A 23,437-nucleotide genomic window follows, 5' to 3' on the forward strand; every position below is an offset into this window, starting at 1 on the left:
CAGCTCAATTTGATCACGGAGTACGGAGTATATACGAAGCAAACTATGTACCCGCAATTCTGCGGGGCTGTCGAGTCGAGAGTATCGCGTTTTCCAGATATATGGAGTTAGAGTGGCTGGATAAGTTCTGAGCCGTTTCAAGTTAGCTAGAGTTCGATTCTACGCATCGAATATAGCCTGTAAAGAGGAAATGATCAAAAGACATCGAATTCTTCGACTGATGATGACGATGCGCGATGTTGAAAGATCCGAAAAGAGTTTAGGCTTCCTAAACCCGGTTTGACTGGACTTGCCGGCTAGTCGGCTTGGCAGCGGGCTAAGCAAGGCTGCTTGACGCCACCTGCGCGCGATGACTCAGCAAGCGGGCTGTTTGCCTCCAACTCCGATTATCAGAAATCAACTCGAACGTGGAATTCGCCCTCTTCTTCGTTCACTTATCTCTCCTTGACGCCCAAAAGTTTTTATATTCTTTGTTATTCATTCTTTGCGTAATTTTTCTGCTTCTTCTTTTCTCTTTTTTTTTTTTTCCCCACTCTTCACAGAGGCTGTTTTTTTGAAGCCTCCAGGAACTTTTCTTTTTACTCGATTAACGTTCACATCTCTCAGCAGTGAAAGAAGAATTAACTTGTTCTTCCTCCGTTTAAAAAGGAATCTAGCATCGAATATTTCCGATCCGTCACAAAAAAAAACTCAAAGAAGCACTGCAACGAAGTAACGCGAGCCGATACGCCGCACGCAGATCGTCGAGAATGTCTACACATATCTCTCAGATTGCGGAATCGCAAGATGGAAATGAGCTGAGACACAACGATTCAAGCAGAGGTGGTCGAGGAACACATAATAGACGTAATAGGAACCGTGATGGTCATGGGGGACGTGGCAGGAGTGGTGTTGCTCATCATACATCCGGCGGGGATCGCGGTTCACGCCCTTCAGGGAGAAGTCGAGGGAGAGGTGGTAGACGGGGTGATGGCGAGGCAAGAAGAGCACAGCATATTAGCGCTGCACGAGTGGACCCAGGTTCTGGAAGAGTATTCGCTGGACGATTGACGAGACCCGATGAATTGGAAAATGCGAACGATCGCACGCCTCAGGGAACAAATGATAGTGTTGAGAATGGCCCCGCATCCTTACGAGCAGATGCTCCGGAGTTCGTGCCTGGAGCTCCTTCAAAAGCTTCACCTTCAACCGCCCTTGATTCCTACCTACCAACGCAACGTAAACCGAAACAACCCAGAAACCCCAAGACGAAATCTACCGCGGACGATATTGCTACTCGTACACACGAAGATATACAGAATGGATTCTACGAGTGTCCAATTTGCACATCTGAATTGGGAAGAAGATCAAAAGTATGGTCATGCAAGCGCTGTTGGACTGTTTTTCACTTGAGTTGCATAAAAAAGTGGTCGAACAATGAAGGATCAGCAATGGAACGCCCACGAGGCGACGATGAGGAGAACACAGAAGCATTGCGGCCTCGATTATGGAGGTGTCCCGGTTGCAATTTGCCACAAGATGTTATGCCGTCGATTTATAGCTGTTGGTGTGAAAAGGAGATCGACCCTCGACCATTACCCGGCTTGCCTCCACATTCTTGTGGTCAAAGCTGCTCGAAGTCTCGAAACGGTTGTCCACATCCATGCAATTTAGTCTGCCATGCTGGTCCATGCGCCTCTTGTCAGGCCATGGGGCCAACTCAGCGATGTTTCTGTGGACGACATGAATCTACAAAGAGATGTGTGGATACAGATTACGAAAACGGATGGAGCTGCATGAAGATTTGTGGCGAGCTACTATCCTGTTTGCGTCACAAGTGCCAGCGTCCTTGTCACGAAGGCCCGTGTGGTGCTTGTGAGGAATCCGTCCACGCTAAGTGCTATTGCGGGAAGGTCACTAAGGATATGCCATGTAGGGAGACGGGAGAGGAGAAATACAGTGAACGTGGGATTGAAATGGAAGAAATTTCCGGGGAGATTTCAACGTGGACCGGGTCATTTGATTGCACGTCCATTTGTGACCGTGTCTATGATTGTGGCCTGCATCGCTGTCAGCAATCATGTCATCCTCAGAGCCGGGCAGTGCCGCACTGTCCAAGCTCTCCGGACGTTGTTAAACATTGTCAATGTGGAAAATCACTTCTCTCAGATATCCCAAATGCTAAAGCGCGGACTTCGTGCGAAGATCCGATCCCCACATGTGAGAAACCTTGTGGAAAAGTGCTGCCGTGCAAACATACCTGTCCAAAGGTATGTCATAGCGGTCCTTGTCCGCCATGTTTCCTTTCTGTTGACATCAAATGTCGCTGTGGGCGTACATCATCGAAATCCCTCTGCCATCAGGGCTTTGGTGAGCCTCCTCAGTGCATGCGCGTTTGTAAAGCTACAATGAACTGTGGCAGGCACACATGCGGGGAACGATGCTGCCCAGGCCAGCGCCAATCAATAGAACGGCAAGCCGCTAAGCGAAAGCTTAAGCCATTCTCTCTTCGTCCTCAACAGATGGTTGAGGAGATTGAAGCGGAACATATATGCACACGAGTATGCGACCGGACTCTAAAGTGCTCCAAACACAATTGCCGGGAATTATGCCATAGAGGTGTCTGCAAGACTTGCCCTGAGGCCATTTTTGAGGAAGTCTCATGTCACTGTGGCAGGACAGTTCTTCAACCACCGCTTCCTTGCGGAACAACTGCTCCGGCATGTCATTACAACTGCGAGCGGCCGAAGCCCTGTGGTCATCCGCAAACCCCTCATACCTGTCATATGGACGATGAAAACTGTCCGAAGTGTCCGTACTTTGTGGAAAAGAAGTGTCTCTGTGGAAGAACGTCGTCCAAGCAACCATGTTCGCAGCCTAACGGCCAATGTGCTTTCATATGTTCAAAGCCCTCCAAATGTGGCGCCCATACATGCCAGCGGTTCTGTCATAGGCCGGGAGAGTGCTCGGATTCGAACAGCCCTTGCCAGAAGACATGTGGAAAGCGTCTTAAAACTTGCGGACATCCCTGCCAAGAGCGCTGCCATGCTCCGTATCCTTGTCCCGAGTCCACTCCATGTCGATCTCGCGTTTCTATTACCTGTGCGTGTGGAAGGCTCACGGAGGAAAAGAAATGCAGCTCTACTCGCGAAAAGCCAAGAACCTCTGATGAAAGATTAAAATGCGATGATGAATGTGCGCGTCTAAAAAGAAACCGTGACTTGGCTTCCGCTTTGAATATTGATATAGATCCGGTTACAACTACAGCTGCCAATCCGACTGTAGGGCCACAGGACTCGGATACTCTGCCATATTCGGACGATACCCTCGACCTGTACGTTCAGCTATCCTCCTCTTCGACATTGGCTACCCTTCAGGGCTATGAAGCAAGCCTTCATGCACTCGCTACCCAAGACTCGCAAAAATCGAACCGCTTTCCACCATGCCGATCCCAACTTCGTGCCTTTATCCATTCTCTTGCAGGGGACTGGGGATTCCAATCCGAAAGTTTTGACCCGGAGCCAGTTCGCCATGTTTTTGTGTACAAAGCTCCGGGGTGGATCTCACCAGGTGTCGCTGCCGCCGGCCAAACGAGGATTGGCATTCGTGGTCTAAGCGTCATTGAGTGTATTAAATTACGAGAGCGTGAACGCGCAAGGGAAAAAGAAGCTAGGAGAGCAGCCGCTGAAAAGGCAAGACATGAAGCTGAACAACTGAACGATGAATGGACAGTCCTGGAACAGAAGGATGAACATGGGTGGTCGAGAGTTGTATCGAAGAAGAAGCCACAGTGGTGGAATGATAGTGATATTCAGAAGCTTGCACCGAATTTAGCGCAGACTGGACCTGGCGAAGGTAGCAGTATGGGACTGAGCAGTGGCAGGTTTGGCAGTCTCATATTGAAAAGTGGTGTCGGTAGGGGAAAGGAAATGGATGGATCAAGTTCACGTCCTTCTTCGTCAGGGGGCCGAAAGAAGCTGGCTAGCGATGAGGAGGTCGTTGATGATTGGGAGGAGGAGATTGAAAAAGAAGAGAAAGCAGAAGAGAAAGAAAAAGAGGAGGAGAAAGAGAAGCAGGAGCCGTCTGATGTCCTTCCGCCTGATCATCAGCCTTGGGATTGGGCTTCTGAAGGGGAAGGCGAGTCATATATTGTCGAAACCGGGTTTCCAATCGTTGGGAATTGATTCTCCTCTGGGAAAGGGTGCAGATAGCGCTGGTGAAACGTTGACCTGTGGTGCACAGGAGGATTTAGGAAATATGTAGTTACTCCATACTCCATGCTCCATAGAGGCGGTATCAATACCAAAGATGTCAGAGTCTTAATCATTTCTTTCTCGCCCCGTACTTAATTCTTTGAATTGAATAATATGGATGTTGGAATATCTTGGCGTCTGTGGCACTATACCACGCAACATCCATCAGCTATAGCTGGGCTAGGTTCTCTGTCGTAGACGACCCATCTGGTGAGCTACCGGACTTGCAGTCTCCCATCTCAACCACTCAACCATCATCCTTTCAGTTGAAGGATCTGGTAACTGATCAAAGGTGCACGGAGTACTCCGTAGTGGATAGATAATCCCTAACATGGAAGACTGACGAGTGCATCTATTCATGTTGATTGGAATACCAAAGCTGCACGAGTTTAATTTCCCATGGTTGGTTCGCTGGGCTTGGAGGCTTTTCGAGGTACCCGGATTTTATTCACTCTCGGCAATCTATTATTATGCAGTATTATTGCACTCAAAGTTTTGTAACTAGAACGTGGCTGTAACGCGGAATATGTACGGAGTATATAGCTAGAGCAATCGGGTTGTCTCTGGGCTGAACCTTGACAAGCACGAAATCAAGAATGGCGGCTTTCGATCCTATAAGTCGGGTACCGAAGAAGATCAGGATTTTATCTCTGCGCAGAAAGTCAATGGATCCCGGTTGCTACCCGACTGCAAAGCTTGGGATCGGCCGAGCAATGGCTCTCGTTTTCAGGGATGATCCGGGGTAGCAAGGTAGCAGTAACAGGGATCGCTGGATGGAGCACACAGCACTCCCTGCGTTCTGAGCTGATTCTCGGACAGCTTCGGCGGCTAAAACTCACCGAGCATTCAAAACGCCGAGAATAAAATAATGATGGCAGATTTCGTCGAGAGTTCTGTGGCTGCCAACTCTTCTGAGTAACATGGGAATGGTTTAGTTAGTTAGTTAACTGATAGCATAAGCTTTTGGCTTTTTTTGAGTCTCGGGCAAATTGAGCACTTAAAGCCAACCATCGTCTCTCTGTAAATTTCTTCCAAGTCGCCTGCAAAAACCGGACCGACTTGCTGTCCGGTCATTGCTCTATCCTTCGTATTCTAAGTCTCCGGTTCGGCCAGCCAGTCATAAGGACCAACTAATTCTATCTGCTCTTCGCTTCACCAGTTCAAGAGACGCGATGCAACGTCCGTGTTAAGCTCGGGTTGCCGATCCGCTCGATATTTCTCCTAGACAAAGTATTTTTCTTCAGTGGCACGGGACTCATTCGTTAGTTAGTTAATGCAACGCTGATCCATCCAGCCGTGGCTTTTGCACAAGGTTTCTCTTCCGACCCAGTGTCTTTACCCAGCAAACCGAACGGCCAAGCGACCGGGACCAACGTCCCCGCGGGACTCAGCGTTGCACGACCTTTTTACCCCAGGGTACTGGATCGCTTTCATTATTTAATACCAGGCACCCCGCGCGAAAAGCCGAAAGGCTTTTCCTCTCTCCTTTTCTCGGGATGCTACGTAGCTTGCTCATCATGATTTCTCCGGCTGTCCTTGCGCTGTGCGTTGGCTTTTACATCTTTTCTACCTTCGCCGATTTAAGTTGCGCAACGCCGATTAGACGCCATTCGTCTTACCCATGGCTGAATCAAGGATCTGGTAGGCCTGATTCTGGCCAGGAGGTTGATGCTTGGGCGAGACAAGATGATCGACTGGGTGCGGTGGCGAGTGAGAGCTCCATATGTAGCGGATTTGGGATTGATATGCTGAAGCTGGGTGGGAATGCTGCTGATGCTGTGAGTATTTGATCTATATGCTGACGGTCATACGCTGGATCTGGGGGCTACCTCTGGAATTGTGAAGTTTTGCGAATCGAGTGCTAATTTGGAATGGCCGTCACTGTAGATGGTAGCCACAGTCTTTTGTGTCGGAGTAGTTGGTATGTCGTGAATTCCGACATCTCCAAGCAAAAGTTGGAACTGAATTTTTCCCATAGGAATGTACCATAGTGGCATTGGCGGTGGAGGATTCATGCTTATTCGATCGCCGGATGACACATATGAGTTCGTCGACTTCCGCGAGACGGCCCCTGCAGCGGCCTTCCAGGACATGTACAACAACAACACCGATGCTTCGATTTTCGGTGGCCTAGCAAGGTAGGAGAAAATGCTCTGCGTCTGCTGGATGGAGTCTGGATGCTAAACTTCCACTCTCCAGCGGTGTCCCTGGTGAAGTTCGGGGACTTGAATATCTGCACAAGAAGCATGGGCTTCTTCCATGGCGCCTCGTGATGCAGCCCGCTATCCACACTGCCCGTTACGGATTTCCCGTCACCGAAGATTTAGTCCGTTACATGAGAGAGGCCACTGAAGGAAAAGAAGACTTCCTGACAAACAACCCGACTTGGGCGCTGGATTTTGCTCCTAACGGTACACGTCTTGGACTTGGAGACACTATCACACGAAAACGATACGCAAATACCCTCGAAACGATTGCCAACTATGGTGCCGACGCGTTCTATTCCAGTGCTATTGCGGAGACCATGATCCAGGCTCTCCAAGCACAGAATGGCACGATGACCTTGGAGGACTTGAAGAATTATACGGTCGATATCAAGGAAACTGCGCAGATAGATTATAGAGGATTCAAAGTCACGAGTACATCTGCTCCATCAAGTGGTGCAATTCTTTTGAGCACTTTGAATATTCTAGAAGGTTATGATGATTTTTTCGCCCAAGGAACTACGGATCTGAGCACTCATCGTTTAGATGAAGCAATTCGATTCGCATACGGTCAAGTTAGTCATCTCCAATAACACGCACTGATAGTAGCTATTTACTAATCAATTATGCAGAGAACACATATGGGTGATCCGCGCTTCGTCGAAGGACTCGGTGAGTTCCAGCAGGATATACTGAATAAATCCGTCTCCGCTCAGATTCGCGGTAAAATCTTGGATGAGCGCACTCAGAATATCTCTGCATACGAGCCATCCGGCTTTGAGATTCTTGAAACGTATGTGTAACAAGACCTATTAGACACAAAAGATGAATTTCTAACCATTCAGTAGTCCCGGAACATCTCATATTTCCTCTGCCGACCGCAACGGCCTCGCTATCTCTCTAACCACAACTGTCAACCTCTACTTTGGCAGCAAAGTCATGGTCCCTGAAACCGGCATAATTATGAACAACGAAATGAATGATTTCTCCATCCCAGGTTCCGACAACGCTTTCGGCTACCGCCCTTCCCCAGCTAACTACATTCGCCCCGGAAAACGCCCACTCTCATCCATTTGCCCAACCATCGTCACCCATCCCAATGGGACGATGTATTTCGTCACCGGTGCTGCCGGTGGGTCTCGTATCATCACTTCTACCCTCCAAAGTGTCATCAACGTTCTCGATCGCCATATGACTGCCCCACAAGCCCTCGCTGAACCACGTCTACACGATCAGCTTGTCCCGAACCTAACAGAGGTTGAATGGTCTTTCGATAACTCCACGGTGGCGTTCTTGATCGACCGCGGACACAATATCACCAGGGTTGAGCACGCATCGAGCACGGTGCAATCTATCAGAGTATTGTCGAATGGGACATTTGAGGCGGCAGGTGAGCCGCGACAGCTTAACTCTGGTGGGCTGGCGATTTGATAAAACGAAAACGGGAAAAAAAGGCTATCGGGGTTGCAATTTTGCTTTTAAAATGCTTTACCCTCCGTATAGATCTGGTGTTTCTGCGCCTTGAATTTGGGCGTGATCATGACCGTACATGAATCCATGAAATTATTATTCCCTACATACATCTCGAGAACGCTCGTGGCGATTTCTCTATATGCATGGATATATGCGAAGATAATACATATGACTATTCTGTTTTTATATAGATAATGTCGTCCCCTTGCTCTGCAGCAAAGAAAGGAGTGAAACATGTGATGGTAGTATTTGAAAAGCGGAGAGCAGGATAGCCACCCTGTAAATACTTCTTCCCCTTGCAAGAGATGAAGCAAAAAAGAAATATATGACCAAGCTGAGACTCGAACTCAGGACCTTTTCGGTGTTAACGAAACGTGATAACCAACTACACCACTCGGCCGGCTTGATGGCAGAAGCCATCAAAAGCCATCAATCTCTACCTAGCTCATATCGGAATTCATGTGGCGTTGGTCAATCTCGGATTTGGTGTGCGACTTTTATCATTGCGATTGACGATATGGACACATAGACACATTGAAAAACCATCAGCATAATTGGAGTTTGCAAAGGTTCTAAGGTTTTTAGGTCAAGATAGAAAGCAAGATGAGTCATCTCTGAAGTTGCAAGCCTTGCCAATAACCAAAGCGCGACAAACTCGTCATTTCGGCCTCAATGCGTACCGCACCAAGCCCCTTGCAGCTGAAATTCCCGTATTTGCGGCTTTTATCGGCGCGCCGACCGTCGTGGTTGTTGAAGAGCGCTAACTAGTTACCTGACCCCAGTCTCTCGCGAGGTCCTTGCTCTACGCGTTGGATGTGAACTTTGCTTCTTTACTCCGTAGAGGGATGACAATTCACCTTTGCAAATACCAGTGCCTGCAGTCAGAATAGGTTTCCTTACAATGGCCTCCTTTGCTCATGATGAAGCCCAGTACTCCTCATACTTCAAGCACGGCGGGACTTCTTCTCCCCTAGAGAAAGAATCCATTGCTCACCTAGATTGGACCACACGTCGGTTCCCATATTAACTACAGGTTTCATATGTCCTCAAACTAAGAGAGTTATCCGGTATAGAGCCGCCAAATTCCCAAGGCCTGACACACTCTACGCTCCGTACCATCACGGATGGACCTCAGCCTCTGCTACGTGTAATGTAGGGCTATCCTTCTCTACCCGCCGTACTTTGCAGGTAAATAACGATGAGTACTGGATTTTTGCCCCTTGAACCCGCAGAGATGAGGGAAGACCTCTCTCCCCTTTTCAAGCACTACGGCATCCCTTCGGGTTTTATCACCGAGCGATTGCATGGGGTCGCTCAATCAAGTGGCTCACGTTTCTCCCAAGATGGCTTTCATGGTATCTTTCTTTAGTTCCTTCATGCCCCTGAGAACATTCGCTTTTGGACCTCCTTTTTCGTCGCGTAGCTAAGCCTGACTTTGCCTGCCCCAGCGTCTTGGATTCAGACTCTTTGCAAAGTCATTCCTATTAAAGAGGTCAAGAGCCAGGGCCTTTCCCCAGGAACTACCTATGAAATTATCAACATGCAAACTGGAGGGCCGAAAATCACAGAGCCAATCAAAAATCCTATGGCTGCGCAGTGGTTACTTTCTGAGCTGGCGTCCAGCAGCAGTCAAAGATGTAAACTCAAAAATGCCCAATTCCCAATCCCCGGGGCGTGTGACACTGATTTGTTTCGGGGCACCAGTGGCACTGAAGGAGCGCTTTCAGAGGCAGGCTAGTAGCGACACGTGGAAACAAGCAGTCGAACACCCGTTCCAACCGTGGCTGGTTGTACTGGAAGAATTATTCAAACAAATGGATTCTTAGGCTTGGAATCTAGCATCCGTCTTTAAGGGGATTGAAAAGGTGGGCTGAGCACAGTTGAGCATAATTTTCAAATTCACAGCTGAGTTATTATGTCTAGGAAATCTTGAATTCAGCTCAAGGAGCCGAATGGACCAGAAGACAGCGGGAAGACGACGAAGCGGTTGAATTCACAGGCCTACATAACCTTGCAAAGCATTGCACATACCTTGAGGAGTCGCTTGATGCCATGGATCTTATACACGCAGATCTTGCTCTGCAATACGAGCAATATTTCAATCTGTTAGGAGTGTCCTCAACGTCTTCATTATCTTCTTCGTCTTCTTCGACAACCCTTAACCCCAACCTGGGTAGCTACCAAATATCGCAAGAATTTTGGAAAACCAAAGACATGCTTAGACACAAGAGAGGGCTATTCATGTCAACCAATTTGAGAATCACCAGCTTGGAAAAACGAATAAACAGTGCTATCAATCTGGTATGAATATGCTGTCTCCCCTTAGAGAGCAAGAAAACGAACTGATGAGTATACCACTGTTTCGGCAAAATATTAGGCCTTTAACCTAGTAGTTCAACGAGACAGTAAACTCATGCTGCAGGACAGCCTGAGGATGGACACGTTGGCCACGGTCACACTGATATTTCTCCCTGTTGCGACTTGTTGGTGTAGGTTTCTGTCTCCCCATTCACCTTGCAACATAAAAACTCGGATGCTGATTGAGACCTGCATTTCCACTAAGGAAAGACTGTTTTTGGGTCACAATTTTTTGGACTTGATACCGGCTCGTCACCGCCGCAACTTGAAGTAGCGAAGAATTTCTGAATCTTTTGGGTTGTTCTTGCTGGCATTTCGATCTGCGTTTTCTTCATGACAGTAATTGTGAGAAGGGCTCTGTTAGGTAGAATAGAGACCTGGCAAAGAAGGGCGTAGACCGGATGAATTTCCAGGAAGAAGATGTTGATAGCAAATTGCGCTAGTGCGGAGTTCAGCGGAAGTTGTAAGCATCGAGGCGGGCTGTCCCTGGAGAGTGTGGAAGGGAATAATACAATTTTCCGATCCGACACGCTTCCTGGAAATGGATGGATGCGAGTGGACGCTGCCACGGTATTACTCCATGCCACTCTGCTCTCATTTCTACTCTGAAGACGGATTCATCCCAGCCAAACCGATGCTGCACCGAGGAGTCTATGGGCAAAGGCCAAACCAAGTCCCGCTACTTTCCCCAGAAACGGCCTGATCTTGCATCATGCCTCCCCTTCCCTCCCACCTCGGCTCCATCCTTCGGTTTGATCCAAGAAACTCTCGCTCTTGATCCGTTTCGCCTGCTCATTGCGACCATCTTCCTCAACCGCACCAGAGGCGAGGCAGCGATACCAGTGTTATACGATGTCTTTGAAAATTACCCAACTATTGGCTCCCTGGCCGATGCGGATGTTGACGGCCTCGTGGCAATGATCCGCAAATTGGGCTTCCAAAACGCGCGTGCCAATAAATGCATCTCAATCGCAAAGCTTTGGATGGTTTCTCCGCCAGTGAAGGGAAAACGGTTTAGGAAATTACACTACCCGGATAAGTCTGATGGCCTAGATATAAAACCTGGGGAAAGCATTGACGACGAGGATACCCGCATTGCCTGGGAGATCGCCCATCTTCCTGGAATTGGTGCCTATGCTATTGACAGTTGGCGGATATTTTGTCGTGATGTGCTCCGTGGCGTGGCTACAGATTGGAATGGAGCAAATGCTGAAGAGGGATTTTTGCCTGAGTGGAAATCAGTGCGCCCCAAGGACAAGGAGCTTCGTGCCTTTTTAACCTGGATGTGGCTCAAGGAGGGTTGGGTTTGGAACCCGGAGACAGGGGAGAGAACACATGCCACGAAAAGGATACGGCGTGCTGCACGTCGAGGGGGGTTGGTTATCGAGAAGAATGGAAACTGGATCTTGGAAACCCCTTTGGTAAAGAAAGCCAAAGGATATAAAAAAGGAAATAATACCAATCTGCCCATAGGCATATCTAGTGAACATAGACTCCGAACTGAAGCAAATATCTAGTTAAGATTTAGACACTTTGTCACCAAATTTCAAAGGGCGAGGGATTCATATTAAGAATACTCCGTACTGCGGCTCCCAACGGTATTTACCCCCTGGGTGGATAACTAAATATCAGTTGACTCTTGCACTGAGCGACCCAGAGCTCAGTCTTCGTCAGCACCTCGCGCCAGGGAGTTGATGTGTACCCCGGCGATTGGACGATCGTCGCACAATCGCGAGTGGTGTTTGGGGGATTGAACAGCACAGCCAATCTCGGCGGGCAGAGGAAACGCATTGGGCTGCGACGCTATTTCTTCTGGAATGTCTGGCACAAGCGCCCTGTTCCAACATCGTTTCACTCACTTGCACAGACACACCCTAAGCTTCTCCCATCATCCACCAACCACAGCGGAGAAACCTTGATGCAACGCTTACTTTCCACACTGGCAACTTTGAGCTTCCTGAAATCAAGAAACCTATTCGTCGATCCCTGATGCCTGACGGCAGCCGCTTCGGTCACTCGCTTGGGGCTGGAACTTTCGGTGGCCAGCAGCGGCGGTCAGACTAGTCAACGAGTCATTGCGCCACGACAGACACTCTCGCCCTCACCTCGATGGTTCTTCCCACGATACGATACTATGTCACCAAAGTCCAAACCGTCTATTCGCCATCGTGAACGGAACCGTCATCGAGACCAGGATAACGGCGAAGACGAAACTCCTCAAAAGAGCACCCCACGTCGCGTCGAGACCAGGGAACGCCGCCGACGGTCGTCCCACGGAACCTCCACCCGCTCATCCATAACCTCTACCAAAAAAAGCACTCGACGCTCCGATACCGCTCGCCATCCTTCCTCCTCTACATCGAGTTTGAAAGATAAAAACAACTCCATGCCTGGAGTCGAAGATCCCTACGCCGAGTCCCTGTTAAGTTCCAGGGCAGGCAGGCCGTACCCCTCGTTTTCAAAAGATCATTGCAAAGAGGCGATCGGGAGTCGAGAAAACGTGGGAATGCGAGTAAATATTTTAACCCCCGAGCCTACAGATATAACTGTTGAAAAATCGAGAGACGGCAGGCCGCCAAGTCGAAACAAGAATAACCAACAGAAGAGACAGAGCACAGCAACCAATACTACCCGTCCCCCAAGCCCACCTCTTACGAATGATGAAAATCAACCCTCGCGGAGGAGCACACCTAGCGTCAGTAAGGCAACGGAGATAAAAACGCCCTCTGCAGGGAAGACGAGTGATGAAACAAAAAGGCCCAAGAGCCGAGCACACAGCACTAGGTCATCCTCCAGTCTGAAACGAGTATCTTCTGAACATGCTCAGAGGCATGGCGATAAAATACAGAGACCCGGCACTCCAGCGTCAAAATTCAACATTTTCGACGCATTTCAGATTCCCCACAGATCATCGACGGTTTCCTCAAGGCAGAGACAACAGACAAAAGATGATAGAGTGAGAAGATCAAGCAAATCTCAGGAGACAGTCTCGCCGACAACATCTGTCTCTGAAGACGAAACTGTCTTAGGACCTAGCAAACCTACCACAGCCTCGAGACACAAGACATCGTCCCCGTTACCCTCGCGGGCTAAGAAGCCTACAGATAGGTCTGGGACTCCTACCGGCGGGAGGTCAACTCCGGTAAACATCCAAATATCCAACGGGCAATCGACGCCTCGGGCGGCTAGTGTAAATCCTCCACCGCCCCCACCGCCTCCGGAAATACCACTGACAATACCCAAGGTTGATTATTTGTTACAACACGGAGGCTTGAATTATCATGTACCACGGAACTTTCTAGGTGCCGGCGAATCTGCAAATATGCCCCAGCAGCTTTTTGACCCGTTGACTGTTGGAAGTAGACTATTCGAGCCGTTCTCTAAACTACTCGAGGACTACGGAACGGTAATGTCGAAGCGTGGCTCACTCGCCGTCGCGACTGGGTACAGATCCGTTGCAAGAAGGTTACTGGACAGGCTAGAGGCGGTTTTCGCGCGAGATATCTCGCAGGAAGTGTGTGAATGCATCATGTGCATTGAACATGAACCCTCAGAAGACGCCAGCGGAGTTAGTTGGGGCGAGGTTCTTGAGCTTGTCTCTGGTCGAAGCGACTTGCCCGCCTGGCCACCGTTCCAGATTCATACAGAGCCAGATGCAGCAGAAATAGGGAAGACAACACATGTACCCATGCAGAAACTCGATATTGATGTACCGAGGGAATTAAGAGAACACTACGTCCTCCAGTCACGGAAGACAAAGCAGGCTGTGGATGATTGGCTCTCTCGCCAATCCCAAGATTCTACCAGTGCACCAGAAATGATTGACGATGAAACTCTCGCTTTTGCCATGCTGACCTATCTCGAACCGGAGCAAAGAAGACTTTTTAGCAAGTTGCTTGACCTGCCCACATCACCCCCAGCTCCAAAACCGCTGACACCAAAGCCACGAGAACGCCCAGAGGCATTAGCCATCGCCGGGCCGGCCATTCAACGCCTGTACCGCCTTGCTTCGGAGCCACGCGACCCGGATACGGCACTTTATATGGTGAACAACCACAACATGCATCACGCCCTGGCTACCCTTTCCGCCATTAGCAACGATGAATGGGATATTCTCATTTCAGGTCGCTTTGATGGTTTTCTTCGAAGCGGCGCTGAAGACGATCTTCCACCCACTTCTGCTACAGCACCTCCACTAGACGGTAGATCTCGGTCCCCACGAAAGAACGGCACCAATAGTTCACGTCCAGCTAGCCAGCCGTTTGGCCGTCGAAACGGACCAGCTTCGTTCGGGGCGCCGATATCCGTTGATGAAGAAAACGAAATCGCCGCTTTGGCAGAAATTGAGCGAGATATCTATGTGGGCATGGAAGCTTTGGAGGATGCATTCGAAGCTTTGCACTACAAAGCTGAGGCTGTTCGCACTGCGTTGCGCGAGCGTAGTGCTGGGCTCGCCGTAGCTAGCCAAGCGCGTCGTGGAAGCCCGGGTTATTTGGGTTCAGTTAGCCGAAGCCCAAACCCAGGATTCTCAGGATTTGGCGGCCATCCTGGTGGAATCGAGTGCGAGACGGACGACGGAATTGACGACGGGCTGTCCTCGATAGCACCGTCCGAATCTGCTAGTAACATTAGTTCTAGCCGAAGGCGAAGACCGAAAAGACGAACTGAGAGACGCACACCATCTGTGGTTGGGGAGGAAGATGAAGAAGACCACTATTTACATGTGCCCAAGCGAACTGGCACAGGAAGCTCTGGCAGAAGAAGGTGATTTATTCCTGACAATCAGAGCTCTGCCTCACCACTATCTTCTACTCTCTTTTTTTCCCCCAAACTCTTTCGCGCCTATGTTTGGTTTCTTCCCGCTTTCATACGTTCCAGATTGCATTGGCCTCGGAAACTGCGAGACTCCATTGTTGGCCAAATATTATGAGAAATGATAAAATTACGACACCACGGTATGAAGGTTTAATTGTGCCTATCTTTTCCTTTTCTTTTTTTTTTTTTTTTTTTTTTTTATATTAAATTTTGACGATTGCATTTGGCAGGTTTATATCTTGTTTGCTAGTTTCCTCCCAAGTTTCTAATCCAATTCCGTCCTCACTGTATCCTTCCCTCTTGTACTCCTGGCATCATGAGTTGTATTGCAAATCATAACTTCATTTGTTTTCCTGCAGGAAGTTATGTGTAATGCATGTTATGCAGCTGTATGCAGGATTGTGGTTTCTTCACCACCAAGTACTCCAAATAACCAGACAAGTGCAAGTCATTGTATTTACTCACAATGCATTGTTGCAAGTCCCTGACAAGCATAAAGTCTTACCAGTCAATTTAACTTCCAATTAACCTATCAATGGCGAAGTTGGGAAGATGTCTTTCCAACATCTCCTCTGCTTAATTTCTGATGAACTTTCCCCGTGTTTTTGCTTGGCTTCTCGTGGATTCATAGTTATAGAAAAGCTGAGGTCCTTGTGGTGATCCTCTGAACACTTCTGTGTACCGTTGAGCACCCGCCATACCTCGGAATCCGCCTCCAATATGGCTGAGTTGTAGTGTCTGGGGAACTGTATGACAGTACTTATAGGGGCATTTTGTACCTCAGACAAATGATAAACCAGCATCGATCCATACAGATGGGTGTATGTGAGCTTCCCACTTCATTATCACCAATAGTTAATTCAAAACAGCTGACAACATTTTTACCTAAGTGCCCTTGAACTACAATGAAAAGGGTTCCATGATTATACAAGGGCCACAATCAGCTTGGAAGACGGGTGTGTCAACCAGATAAACTTAACTGCGGGCATTATTACCCAACAATAAGGAACATATACCGATTGCAAAGGTAAGAGGTCAGGGTCAATGCGTTAGAGAAGGCCCCGAAAGTTGCAACTATATTTTACTACATATCATGGAGGAACAGCCAGAGACGCTAACCCATTTTTTTCAGGAAACAGAGTAGCTAACTAATCTATGTTGGCTCCACTCTACCGGCGGCAGTTCATCGAAGGTATGGAACTGTGTTATAAATAAATATTCCAGACTCACGACCCTGAGAGCGCCCCCATTTGATGCCTGGTAGTAGAGAATGATGCATTCAAATGAGTTTGACGTGCACATGAGGTATTGCCGCGCTTAAGGTAAAATTAACTAGCTATGCAGGCTCGCGCACCACATCCACAACAAGCAGACACGCGGGTACTGTACACCTAGCTGGGAGATAGTGGCTCCATCATAGATCTTGCTTTATTCCTGAGAAAATGTCTCAGATGCTTATTTCGGCGACAAAGCGTGCCATGTTTAGTTATTTTACGAATAAGGCTGCATTTTATGGCCGGCCACAGGGATTTCGATATGCTATGCAATTGCGTTAATTGCAGGTTCTTTGGGAATACGTATAGAAGCAATATAGTTCACTCCCCACTTCGTAGAGATCAACCTCCCCAGATGGGCCCAAGAGGCATGCTACGCCTTAATAACATTTCCGGAATAAGAGGCATAAGCATACGGACCTTTTTTGAACAATGAGGATCTACCTCGATGCAACTAGCCAGGAGCTCTTCAAATACTTGTACGGTACATGTTTCAAAAGCTAGATGACCGGCAGGATAAGCGCTTTGTGCGTATGAAAGGGAGTGCAACTGCAAGAAGGCGAGCGGAAAGCCGTGATGACCAAAGCTCACAGAAGTTACACTGTATGGGATCTATAGTCTCCGAGACGGTGGAATGATGAGATCTCCTAAAAGAGCTAATCGAAGCGTGCCTGATTTTTCTGCTGTTTTATCTATGGCAAGGACATCTCCGCGGGAGATCCAATTGACAGCATTGCTCAACCGAAAGGCCAGAAGGTATTCCGAATATTGCAAAGCTTAAGATGATATTTCTCTCGGCCTTCGGCGTCATAATTTCGCTTGTTGAAGCGAGCTTTCCGTGGCCGTATACGGAGTATTCCGTAATAACTATCCAAATATCAACAGCCAAACATATTGACGGCCGATGCTGCAAGTACAATTGCCGATCTCATATCAAAAATCGCAATTCGGAGAGCTATTGGTGTAGCCGATCAATCATACGACTTTAGCCCAAGAGCCCAACCTGTGGGTTTGTTTTGTACCACTAAAACCACGAAATTCAGGGGTTTATTGACCACAATCAACTAACTAGCCGCCAATGATCACCGTTTTGGGGATGTTCCCTTCAGCAACTAGCCTCTCCACGCACGCTGGTTTTCGATCTTTTCGAGAAGGATTGGCGAAGTTGCCTGGCCAGACTGCACAATATCAGAGCGGATGCTCATCCTCGTCCTCGTCCTCGTCCCCAAGGAGGAGGCCCAATCCGCAAGGGGGTTCTGGTCAGATCCTCCCAACACAAGAGCATCCACTCCACTCTATCAGTTCTGTGTGGATTAATCTGATAGACAGATTGCTTAAAAGACGATCCAGCGAGTTTTCAATCTGGCTGCTCGCGGTCAGCTGTTATTCGTGACACGGGCACTGAAACATAATCAAGTGATCTTGTCCCTCAGCAATCAACGCCACAAACTTCCGCTTTAAACCCGGCAAAGGCGTTTCTAGGCAAACTTTGATCGCGCTGGATGAAGGCTCCCGACCGTTGGTTTTTGAAAGAAATGGCCGGCCCCCACACAGCCCTCCTCTCGGCGCAAATTCACATCATTCTTCGCCTGGAGATACCAGTGAGAGCTCTGACCGACAGTAACTGATTATGTTGGCTGGTCACCGTCTGACTGCGACAGAGATTTGTGTCACCCTTGGCTCACTGGTAAAAACCGTGACGAATGGATCTCGGAACCGCGCCAAGTTGAGTCGGTCCACCCCGGCCATCTGGCCAGAGACCTGAGGCTGGATTTTGTCTGCTCGGAGCTCCCAGTTACATGGTGACTACCCCAGGTCCGTTCAACGTAATCTTAGAGAACGTCTGGCATGAGCCTTGTTTTTCTTCTTATCGCCTCTCTTCAGACAAAGAGGCCTGATCGTTGAGCTGTCAAACGTTTCGCATGCATGCGGTTGTTAGACAAGGACGTGGGCTTCAGTTTAACCAGATACTATCTGAACGCGGGAACAGGGATTCAGAAAGCGGATTCCGTCTTAGCTTCAAGGCACTCTTTTGACTTTTGTCCGTCGTGGAAGAACGGGAGACTTTTCCGACAAAAGTGGACTGCATTGGGGATGTCAATATGTCTGGATCTGGGCAATTATGGGGCCCCGATAGTGGATGTTGGAGATATAGTCCCTTGACCGATGTTTAGGACCATGCTCCTTTCCCAGTCCCTGTGCAAGCAGCCCTTCAGATCCTCTCCGCTGGGTTACCCAGGCTCTAAATTCTAATTCTTAGAGCCACCACTCAGCATCAACACCCCGGATTGTGACATATTTTGGGATGTAAATCCCTGTTTTACCGGACAATTAGATTCATTGTCCTTAGGGCAGAGGGGGAATAAGGCAGAAAGCTCTATATTCTGCATTTGGAAGAGCTCCTCAGGTATGTAATCCCATTATTGCCCTTGCAAAAAAAAGAAAAAGGACCCGTTTTCTCTTTGGTATCTAAGTACCACAATCTACACCTGCTTTTATTTTGACCCCTCCCCCCCCCGAGGCCACCTTAATTGTCCCCGGACCATCTTCGACTGTGTGAGTTCAGATGTAACGAGCACGACACAGACCAATATACCATGATTTTACGAACCGCTCTCCATTTCATCCTTGAGCAGAGGCGTATTGACGATGGACATGCCATTATCCAGCGACGAATGACCCCAAAAATCATTGACCCTCTTCCTGTCTCTCACCGTCGGGGACTCATCGCCGTTGGCGTCACATCGTTGCTGTCAGCCATCTCGACAGTAGGGCTATTCCTCTTCATCACATATCGTCTGGTTTTCTGGCGCAAGCAGCACCCCAACTATATCGGCTTCAACCAATACATCATTCTGATCTATAACCTTCTCATCGCTGATTTTCAAGAAGCCCTCGGATTCCTTCTTTCTATAGAATGGATTGCCCGGAATCATATCAGCGTCGACTCCCCGACATGCCCCGCTCAAGGTTGGCTGTTGCAGATTGGTGACCCAGCAAGTGGGATATTTGTCACGGCGATTGCCGTTCATACCTTCTTACTTGTTGTTATGGGAAGGAAGATGTCCCATCGGACCTTTATTTTCTTTGTGGTTGGCCTTTGGGGGTTTTGCCTCCTCCTCGTCTTGACTCCTACGGCAATGCATGGGAGGAAAACGTTTGCTCCAAGTGGTGCCTGGGTATGGGTTCCCTGACAACCTACCATTCTAAAATCGGTATTAACCCCGACTTTTAGTGCTGGATCGACGAAGAATTCGAGGCAGCCCGCCTCTGGGGACACTATCTATGGATTTTTGTTGCTGAATTTGGCTCTATAGCGATGTATTCCATCCTTTTTTTCTACCTACGACGACAACTTTCCGCTTCTCCACTCATAAGCGGAGGGCAAAAAGAACACTTACGCCGTCTCCGCCGCGTCACAGGCTACATGGTTCTCTATCCGCTCGCATACATCGTCCTGTCCCTTCCGCTCGCAGCCGGCCGCATGGCAATGGCCCGTGGAGACAAGCTAAGCGTCGTCTACTTCTGCGTCGCGGGGGCCCTGATCGCCAGCTCCGGGTTTGTTGACGTAGTCATGTACGCAATGACTCGTCGAGCGCTCATTGTGGACTCCCAACCGTCCAATATCGACAGAACGTACGCCTCGGCTCGACACCAACAAAACCACAACCACATCGCGACCGTGACGGCGGAAAATCGGGCATCCCGTGCGCTTTCGCGTCGGTCCTACCAGCACCATAGACGACGGGATACGGAGCGTACACACCGTCGAGGCTCGGCAGATAATATCATACAAGAGCAGCCGGACCTGGAGATGCTGGGTTTCGGAATGGGAAAAGTATATCAGAAGACCACGATTGAAATTACAAGTGAGCCATTAGATGCCAGGGAAGACGTGAGCACCGGCACGGCCTCATCGACCGGCCCGTCGTACGAATTGGTGAATCCGATTGATGGGATACCTGTGCCAGGAGGCGGTTGGATGTCTCCAAAATGAGTTTTGAAACGTTTGATATATTGTTTTTCTTGATACCTCTTTCGGTGGGGGACTGGGGCTTGCTATGTTTTCGGATAATATGGCTCTCCTTGTATAATGGCGTTTCGTGAAAGGAGGTTTAGGTGCTACGGATTTCAATCTTGGTGTTCATGTGCGTTGGCTGCAAAACGGCTTCTAGAGATAAAGGGCTTTATCTCTTTCCTTTCTTACATTCCTCCCTTTTCCCCCATCATCTTCGTTTTTTATTTTATTTTATTTGTTTTATTTTATTTTCCAGGGGTTGTCTAATGGATGCCCTAGGGCGAAGAGGACCTAATCCAATAATCAGAATGTTGAAATAGATTCTCACCTGTTGGTAGTTTAGAGACGGCTACATTCCGCGTTTTGTTTGCGAATCCGGAATATTAGTTAGGTCAGAAATCGTCCCCTAAACACAAATAAGGTTGATCTGTAGTACACGGTGTCCCTGTAACGGGGGTGTCGCAAGGCTCTTTTTAATTTTCTTTTCTTCATTTTTCCCCTCGAAAACTATAGGTAACAAGTGGTTAAACCTACCAAATACTTAACTTACCTGACCGCACAAAATCCCAGGCGGTCAAGTCTCGCCTTTAGATTTTCGCTCTACAAAGGCCGCTTTGGTGGTGAGGAAAGACGGTCTGATTTTCACCGCAAAGACAGACGCATGCATATGTATATGTATGTATGGGCTTTGCGGCAGGAGACACCCAAAGTCGGGAACGTACATAAATACGTATCTCACCCGCATCGGACGGAAAAGGCTGGTATATGCTAGTATCCGTCTCGTGCAATGGACTTTCGCACCGGCTAAGTCCGGCGGTCTCTTATGGAGTAAAATATACTTAATGATAGGGCTAGAACCTCTGTTATCCGCGGAGGATCACGGAGCACCGGTTCTGGGGGTGGTCCTTGCAAGACACTGGCGGCGATGTAAGTCAGGGGGCGTGCGTCGTTCTTTCGGAGATGGGGTAGTATCATTCAGACCATCTAGTACTGATTTCGTTGAGGAAACAACAAGAGGAGCCAACTATGGGTTAGGCTAATTCCTGCAAACCGTTCCGGTGCTCCATTTCATGTGGTACGTACTGTGATATGTCACTAGCGATGAGCAATAAATTTTTTTTGGTATGATCCCCAGGCAAAGCACTGATGGGTGAGGAATGAAGCTCATTGGATTTGGAAAGAATAAAACAGAGCAGATAATCTGCCTTGGCGCAGTGAACAAGCCCTGTGTAATCTCTAGGGCAAAGAACTAGCCAATCCAGCGAAAGGAATGGCTTGGAGAGATGGATTGGCTGTACGTGGAATGCTATTTCCACTGGCTATGTTCAATCTTTTTTGGGGAGAGGGGGAAGATCGGAGAAAAGGCCGGGCTGGCTCCAGCCAGATAAAAGATTTAACCCAAGTCGCGAGCACAGATCGTTGATCGACAGTGATATCAGTATTAACTTGTCCAGCGCATAGCTTGCCACTGATGATATGCTCTGCGAAGCACGAGGAGCTAATACCTGGGTAGTCGCCTGGAGCCAAGTTGGCGACATTAGCTAAGGTGACTTTTTGAATTGAGAACGTGCTGCGGGATTCCAGGCATCATGATGAGCCAGATGGAAGATAGAAATGTCGAGAGAGACGGTCAGACGACCGGGCTGTCGGAAGCGAGTGAGTGGGTGGCAAGTCGGTCAGAAACGACTCCTGGGATGCCCCTTTCATCAATCTATCACCATGACGCCATCGTGACTGCCCCAACGGGAAGTGCATCAGAGTCACTTCTTTCTGTAACTCAGTTGCGCTGACATAGAAGTGAGGTAAGCAGCCGCCTGTACAAATAGCCACTGTCTCTTCTCTGTTTGTCTCCTGGACTTCCCGGAGCTTCACCTGTCGGCGATCTGAATACCCAATCCGGCATTCGCAAAATGTACGCAACGCGCATAAAGGCTTTCATTCGCCAGCTCTTTTAACGGAAGAGCCGCAAACCCTTTGAATGGTTCACCTCAGAAATACATATATCTCCCAACCCAGTCACCCCCCACAAGTTCTCCCACTAGCAGCCAACAAAGCTAACTAACCCAGCACAGAATGAGGTGAGTTATATCGACCTCTCAAATGTAGATGAATGGTCCAAGGATGCCATAGTTTCCTGGAAGTGGAGGAGACCGAACGCCTCAAATTCGAATCACCATGCTATGAGATGGAGGACGCTGATTCATGCGCCAGTTGACGTTGGGCCTTGAGGGGTCTAGCTCAGACCTAGCAGGATGTATGTATGTATGTGTGTATATACACATACATCTGAAAGAACGTGCGTCTCTGCCACTAATTTAATTTATCACACTGGCTGACACTAGTCTTGGTAAAATAATCCCAATCCATCGACAGTGTGGATATATAAAGTCGTCCTTGACCCAGCTTGAACCCAAGGTTAAAGACAATTTGGGTGAGCATTAGGCTTGACTTCGTGTAGATGGACGGGCATGGCAGGTGGGAACCTGGGCAGATTCTAGCAAAGAAGCAGCGGAATTTAAAGTCGCATGCTAATTTTGATTGGCACCAACTCGACGCAGTTACATCGAAGACATTCTCCCCTGGCCCAGCAGTCTTGAAGCACACCCTTCAAAAGCACAGGTGTGTGTTACGGTTCATTCAAGCGGTTTTGATCAGATATAATGGACCCTCTTGTTTGGGGAAGTAGCTTGATGTGCACGGCCCCTTTCTCTCTCTCTCTCTCTCTTTTTTTTTTTTTTTTTTTTTTTTTTTTTTTTTTTTTTTTTTGGGTGGGGATAGTATATGACTTTGAGGCGTGTAGGGATTTTGTCTGTAGCGCACTTTGTACAAAGTCCCAGAGATAAAGAGCACTTTTCTCTTTCCTTTTTTCCCCACCAGAATCTTCAAATAGACTTTATGTTGGGACGTTGACAAACGTCGGCTGTACACTATGGATAGCTAACAGGAGCGCGAGCTACTCGAGGTTCTGACTTGCATTTGGCTCCTCTAAACGAATACGTGATATTGACGTCAACTGTACGGGCCAAAAGGAAGGAATGTCGTTGCAATAGCCTTGAAAAAGAG

General features: G+C 48.5%; 6 protein-coding genes and 1 non-coding gene across 7 annotated transcripts; 6 read left to right on the plus strand and 1 right to left on the minus strand.

Moving 5' to 3' along the window:
* Positions 1-463: 463 nt before the first annotated feature.
* CIMG_11610 (NF-X1 finger transcription factor) lies at positions 464-4,163 on the plus strand (the record flags this gene model as incomplete). The annotated part of the gene is made up of 3 exons (XM_012358616.1): positions 464-2,249; positions 2,662-3,081; positions 3,135-4,163. The coding sequence occupies exons 1-3, from the start codon at positions 750-752 to the stop codon at positions 4,161-4,163; spliced, it is 2,949 nt and encodes a 982-aa protein (XP_012214039.1). The 5' UTR covers positions 464-749.
* A 1,477-nt stretch (positions 4,164-5,640) lies between these two features.
* Positions 5,641-8,095, plus strand: CIMG_05765 (gamma-glutamyltransferase). The gene is made up of 6 exons (XM_001241868.2): positions 5,641-6,010; positions 6,120-6,153; positions 6,211-6,370; positions 6,432-7,011; positions 7,069-7,229; positions 7,285-8,095. Exons 1-6 carry the CDS (start codon positions 5,729-5,731, stop codon positions 7,865-7,867), a joined length of 1,800 nt encoding a protein of 599 aa, XP_001241869.2. The 5' UTR covers positions 5,641-5,728; the 3' UTR covers positions 7,868-8,095.
* A 140-nt stretch (positions 8,096-8,235) lies between these two features.
* On the minus strand, positions 8,236-8,309 carry CIMG_15040. Its single transcript has one exon. It is a non-coding gene; the product is annotated as a tRNA-Val (tRNA).
* Positions 8,310-9,143: 834 nt separating this feature from the next.
* CIMG_12980 (uncharacterized protein) lies at positions 9,144-10,216 on the plus strand (the record flags this gene model as incomplete). Its single annotated transcript, XM_001241869.2, has 5 exons — positions 9,144-9,264; positions 9,358-9,546; positions 9,614-9,669; positions 9,736-9,774; positions 9,833-10,216. The coding sequence occupies 5 exons, from the start codon at positions 9,144-9,146 to the stop codon at positions 10,214-10,216; spliced, it is 789 nt and encodes a 262-aa protein (XP_001241870.2).
* A 471-nt stretch (positions 10,217-10,687) lies between these two features.
* Positions 10,688-11,805, plus strand: CIMG_12981 (uncharacterized protein; the record flags this gene model as incomplete). Its single annotated transcript, XM_004445216.1, has 2 exons — positions 10,688-10,837; positions 10,879-11,805. The coding sequence occupies 2 exons, from the start codon at positions 10,688-10,690 to the stop codon at positions 11,782-11,784; spliced, it is 1,056 nt and encodes a 351-aa protein (XP_004445273.1). The 3' UTR covers positions 11,785-11,805.
* A 596-nt stretch (positions 11,806-12,401) lies between these two features.
* Positions 12,402-15,223, plus strand: CIMG_11612 (uncharacterized protein; the record flags this gene model as incomplete). The annotated part of the gene is made up of 1 exon (XM_012358617.1): positions 12,402-15,223. One exon carries the CDS (start codon positions 12,402-12,404, stop codon positions 15,033-15,035), a length of 2,634 nt encoding a protein of 877 aa, XP_012214040.1. The 3' UTR covers positions 15,036-15,223.
* A 3,730-nt stretch (positions 15,224-18,953) lies between these two features.
* CIMG_05768 (uncharacterized protein) lies at positions 18,954-20,809 on the plus strand (the record flags this gene model as incomplete). Its single annotated transcript, XM_001241871.2, has 2 exons — positions 18,954-19,535; positions 19,592-20,809. 2 exons carry the CDS (start codon positions 18,954-18,956, stop codon positions 20,351-20,353), a joined length of 1,344 nt encoding a protein of 447 aa, XP_001241872.1. The 3' UTR covers positions 20,354-20,809.
* Between the last annotated feature and the right edge of the window lie 2,628 nt (positions 20,810-23,437).

Source organism: Coccidioides immitis (genome assembly GCF_000149335.2).
Source record: "Coccidioides immitis RS genomic scaffold supercont3.2, whole genome shotgun sequence".
In the NCBI taxonomy this organism is placed as follows: Eukaryota; Fungi; Ascomycota; class Eurotiomycetes; order Onygenales; family Onygenaceae; genus Coccidioides; species Coccidioides immitis.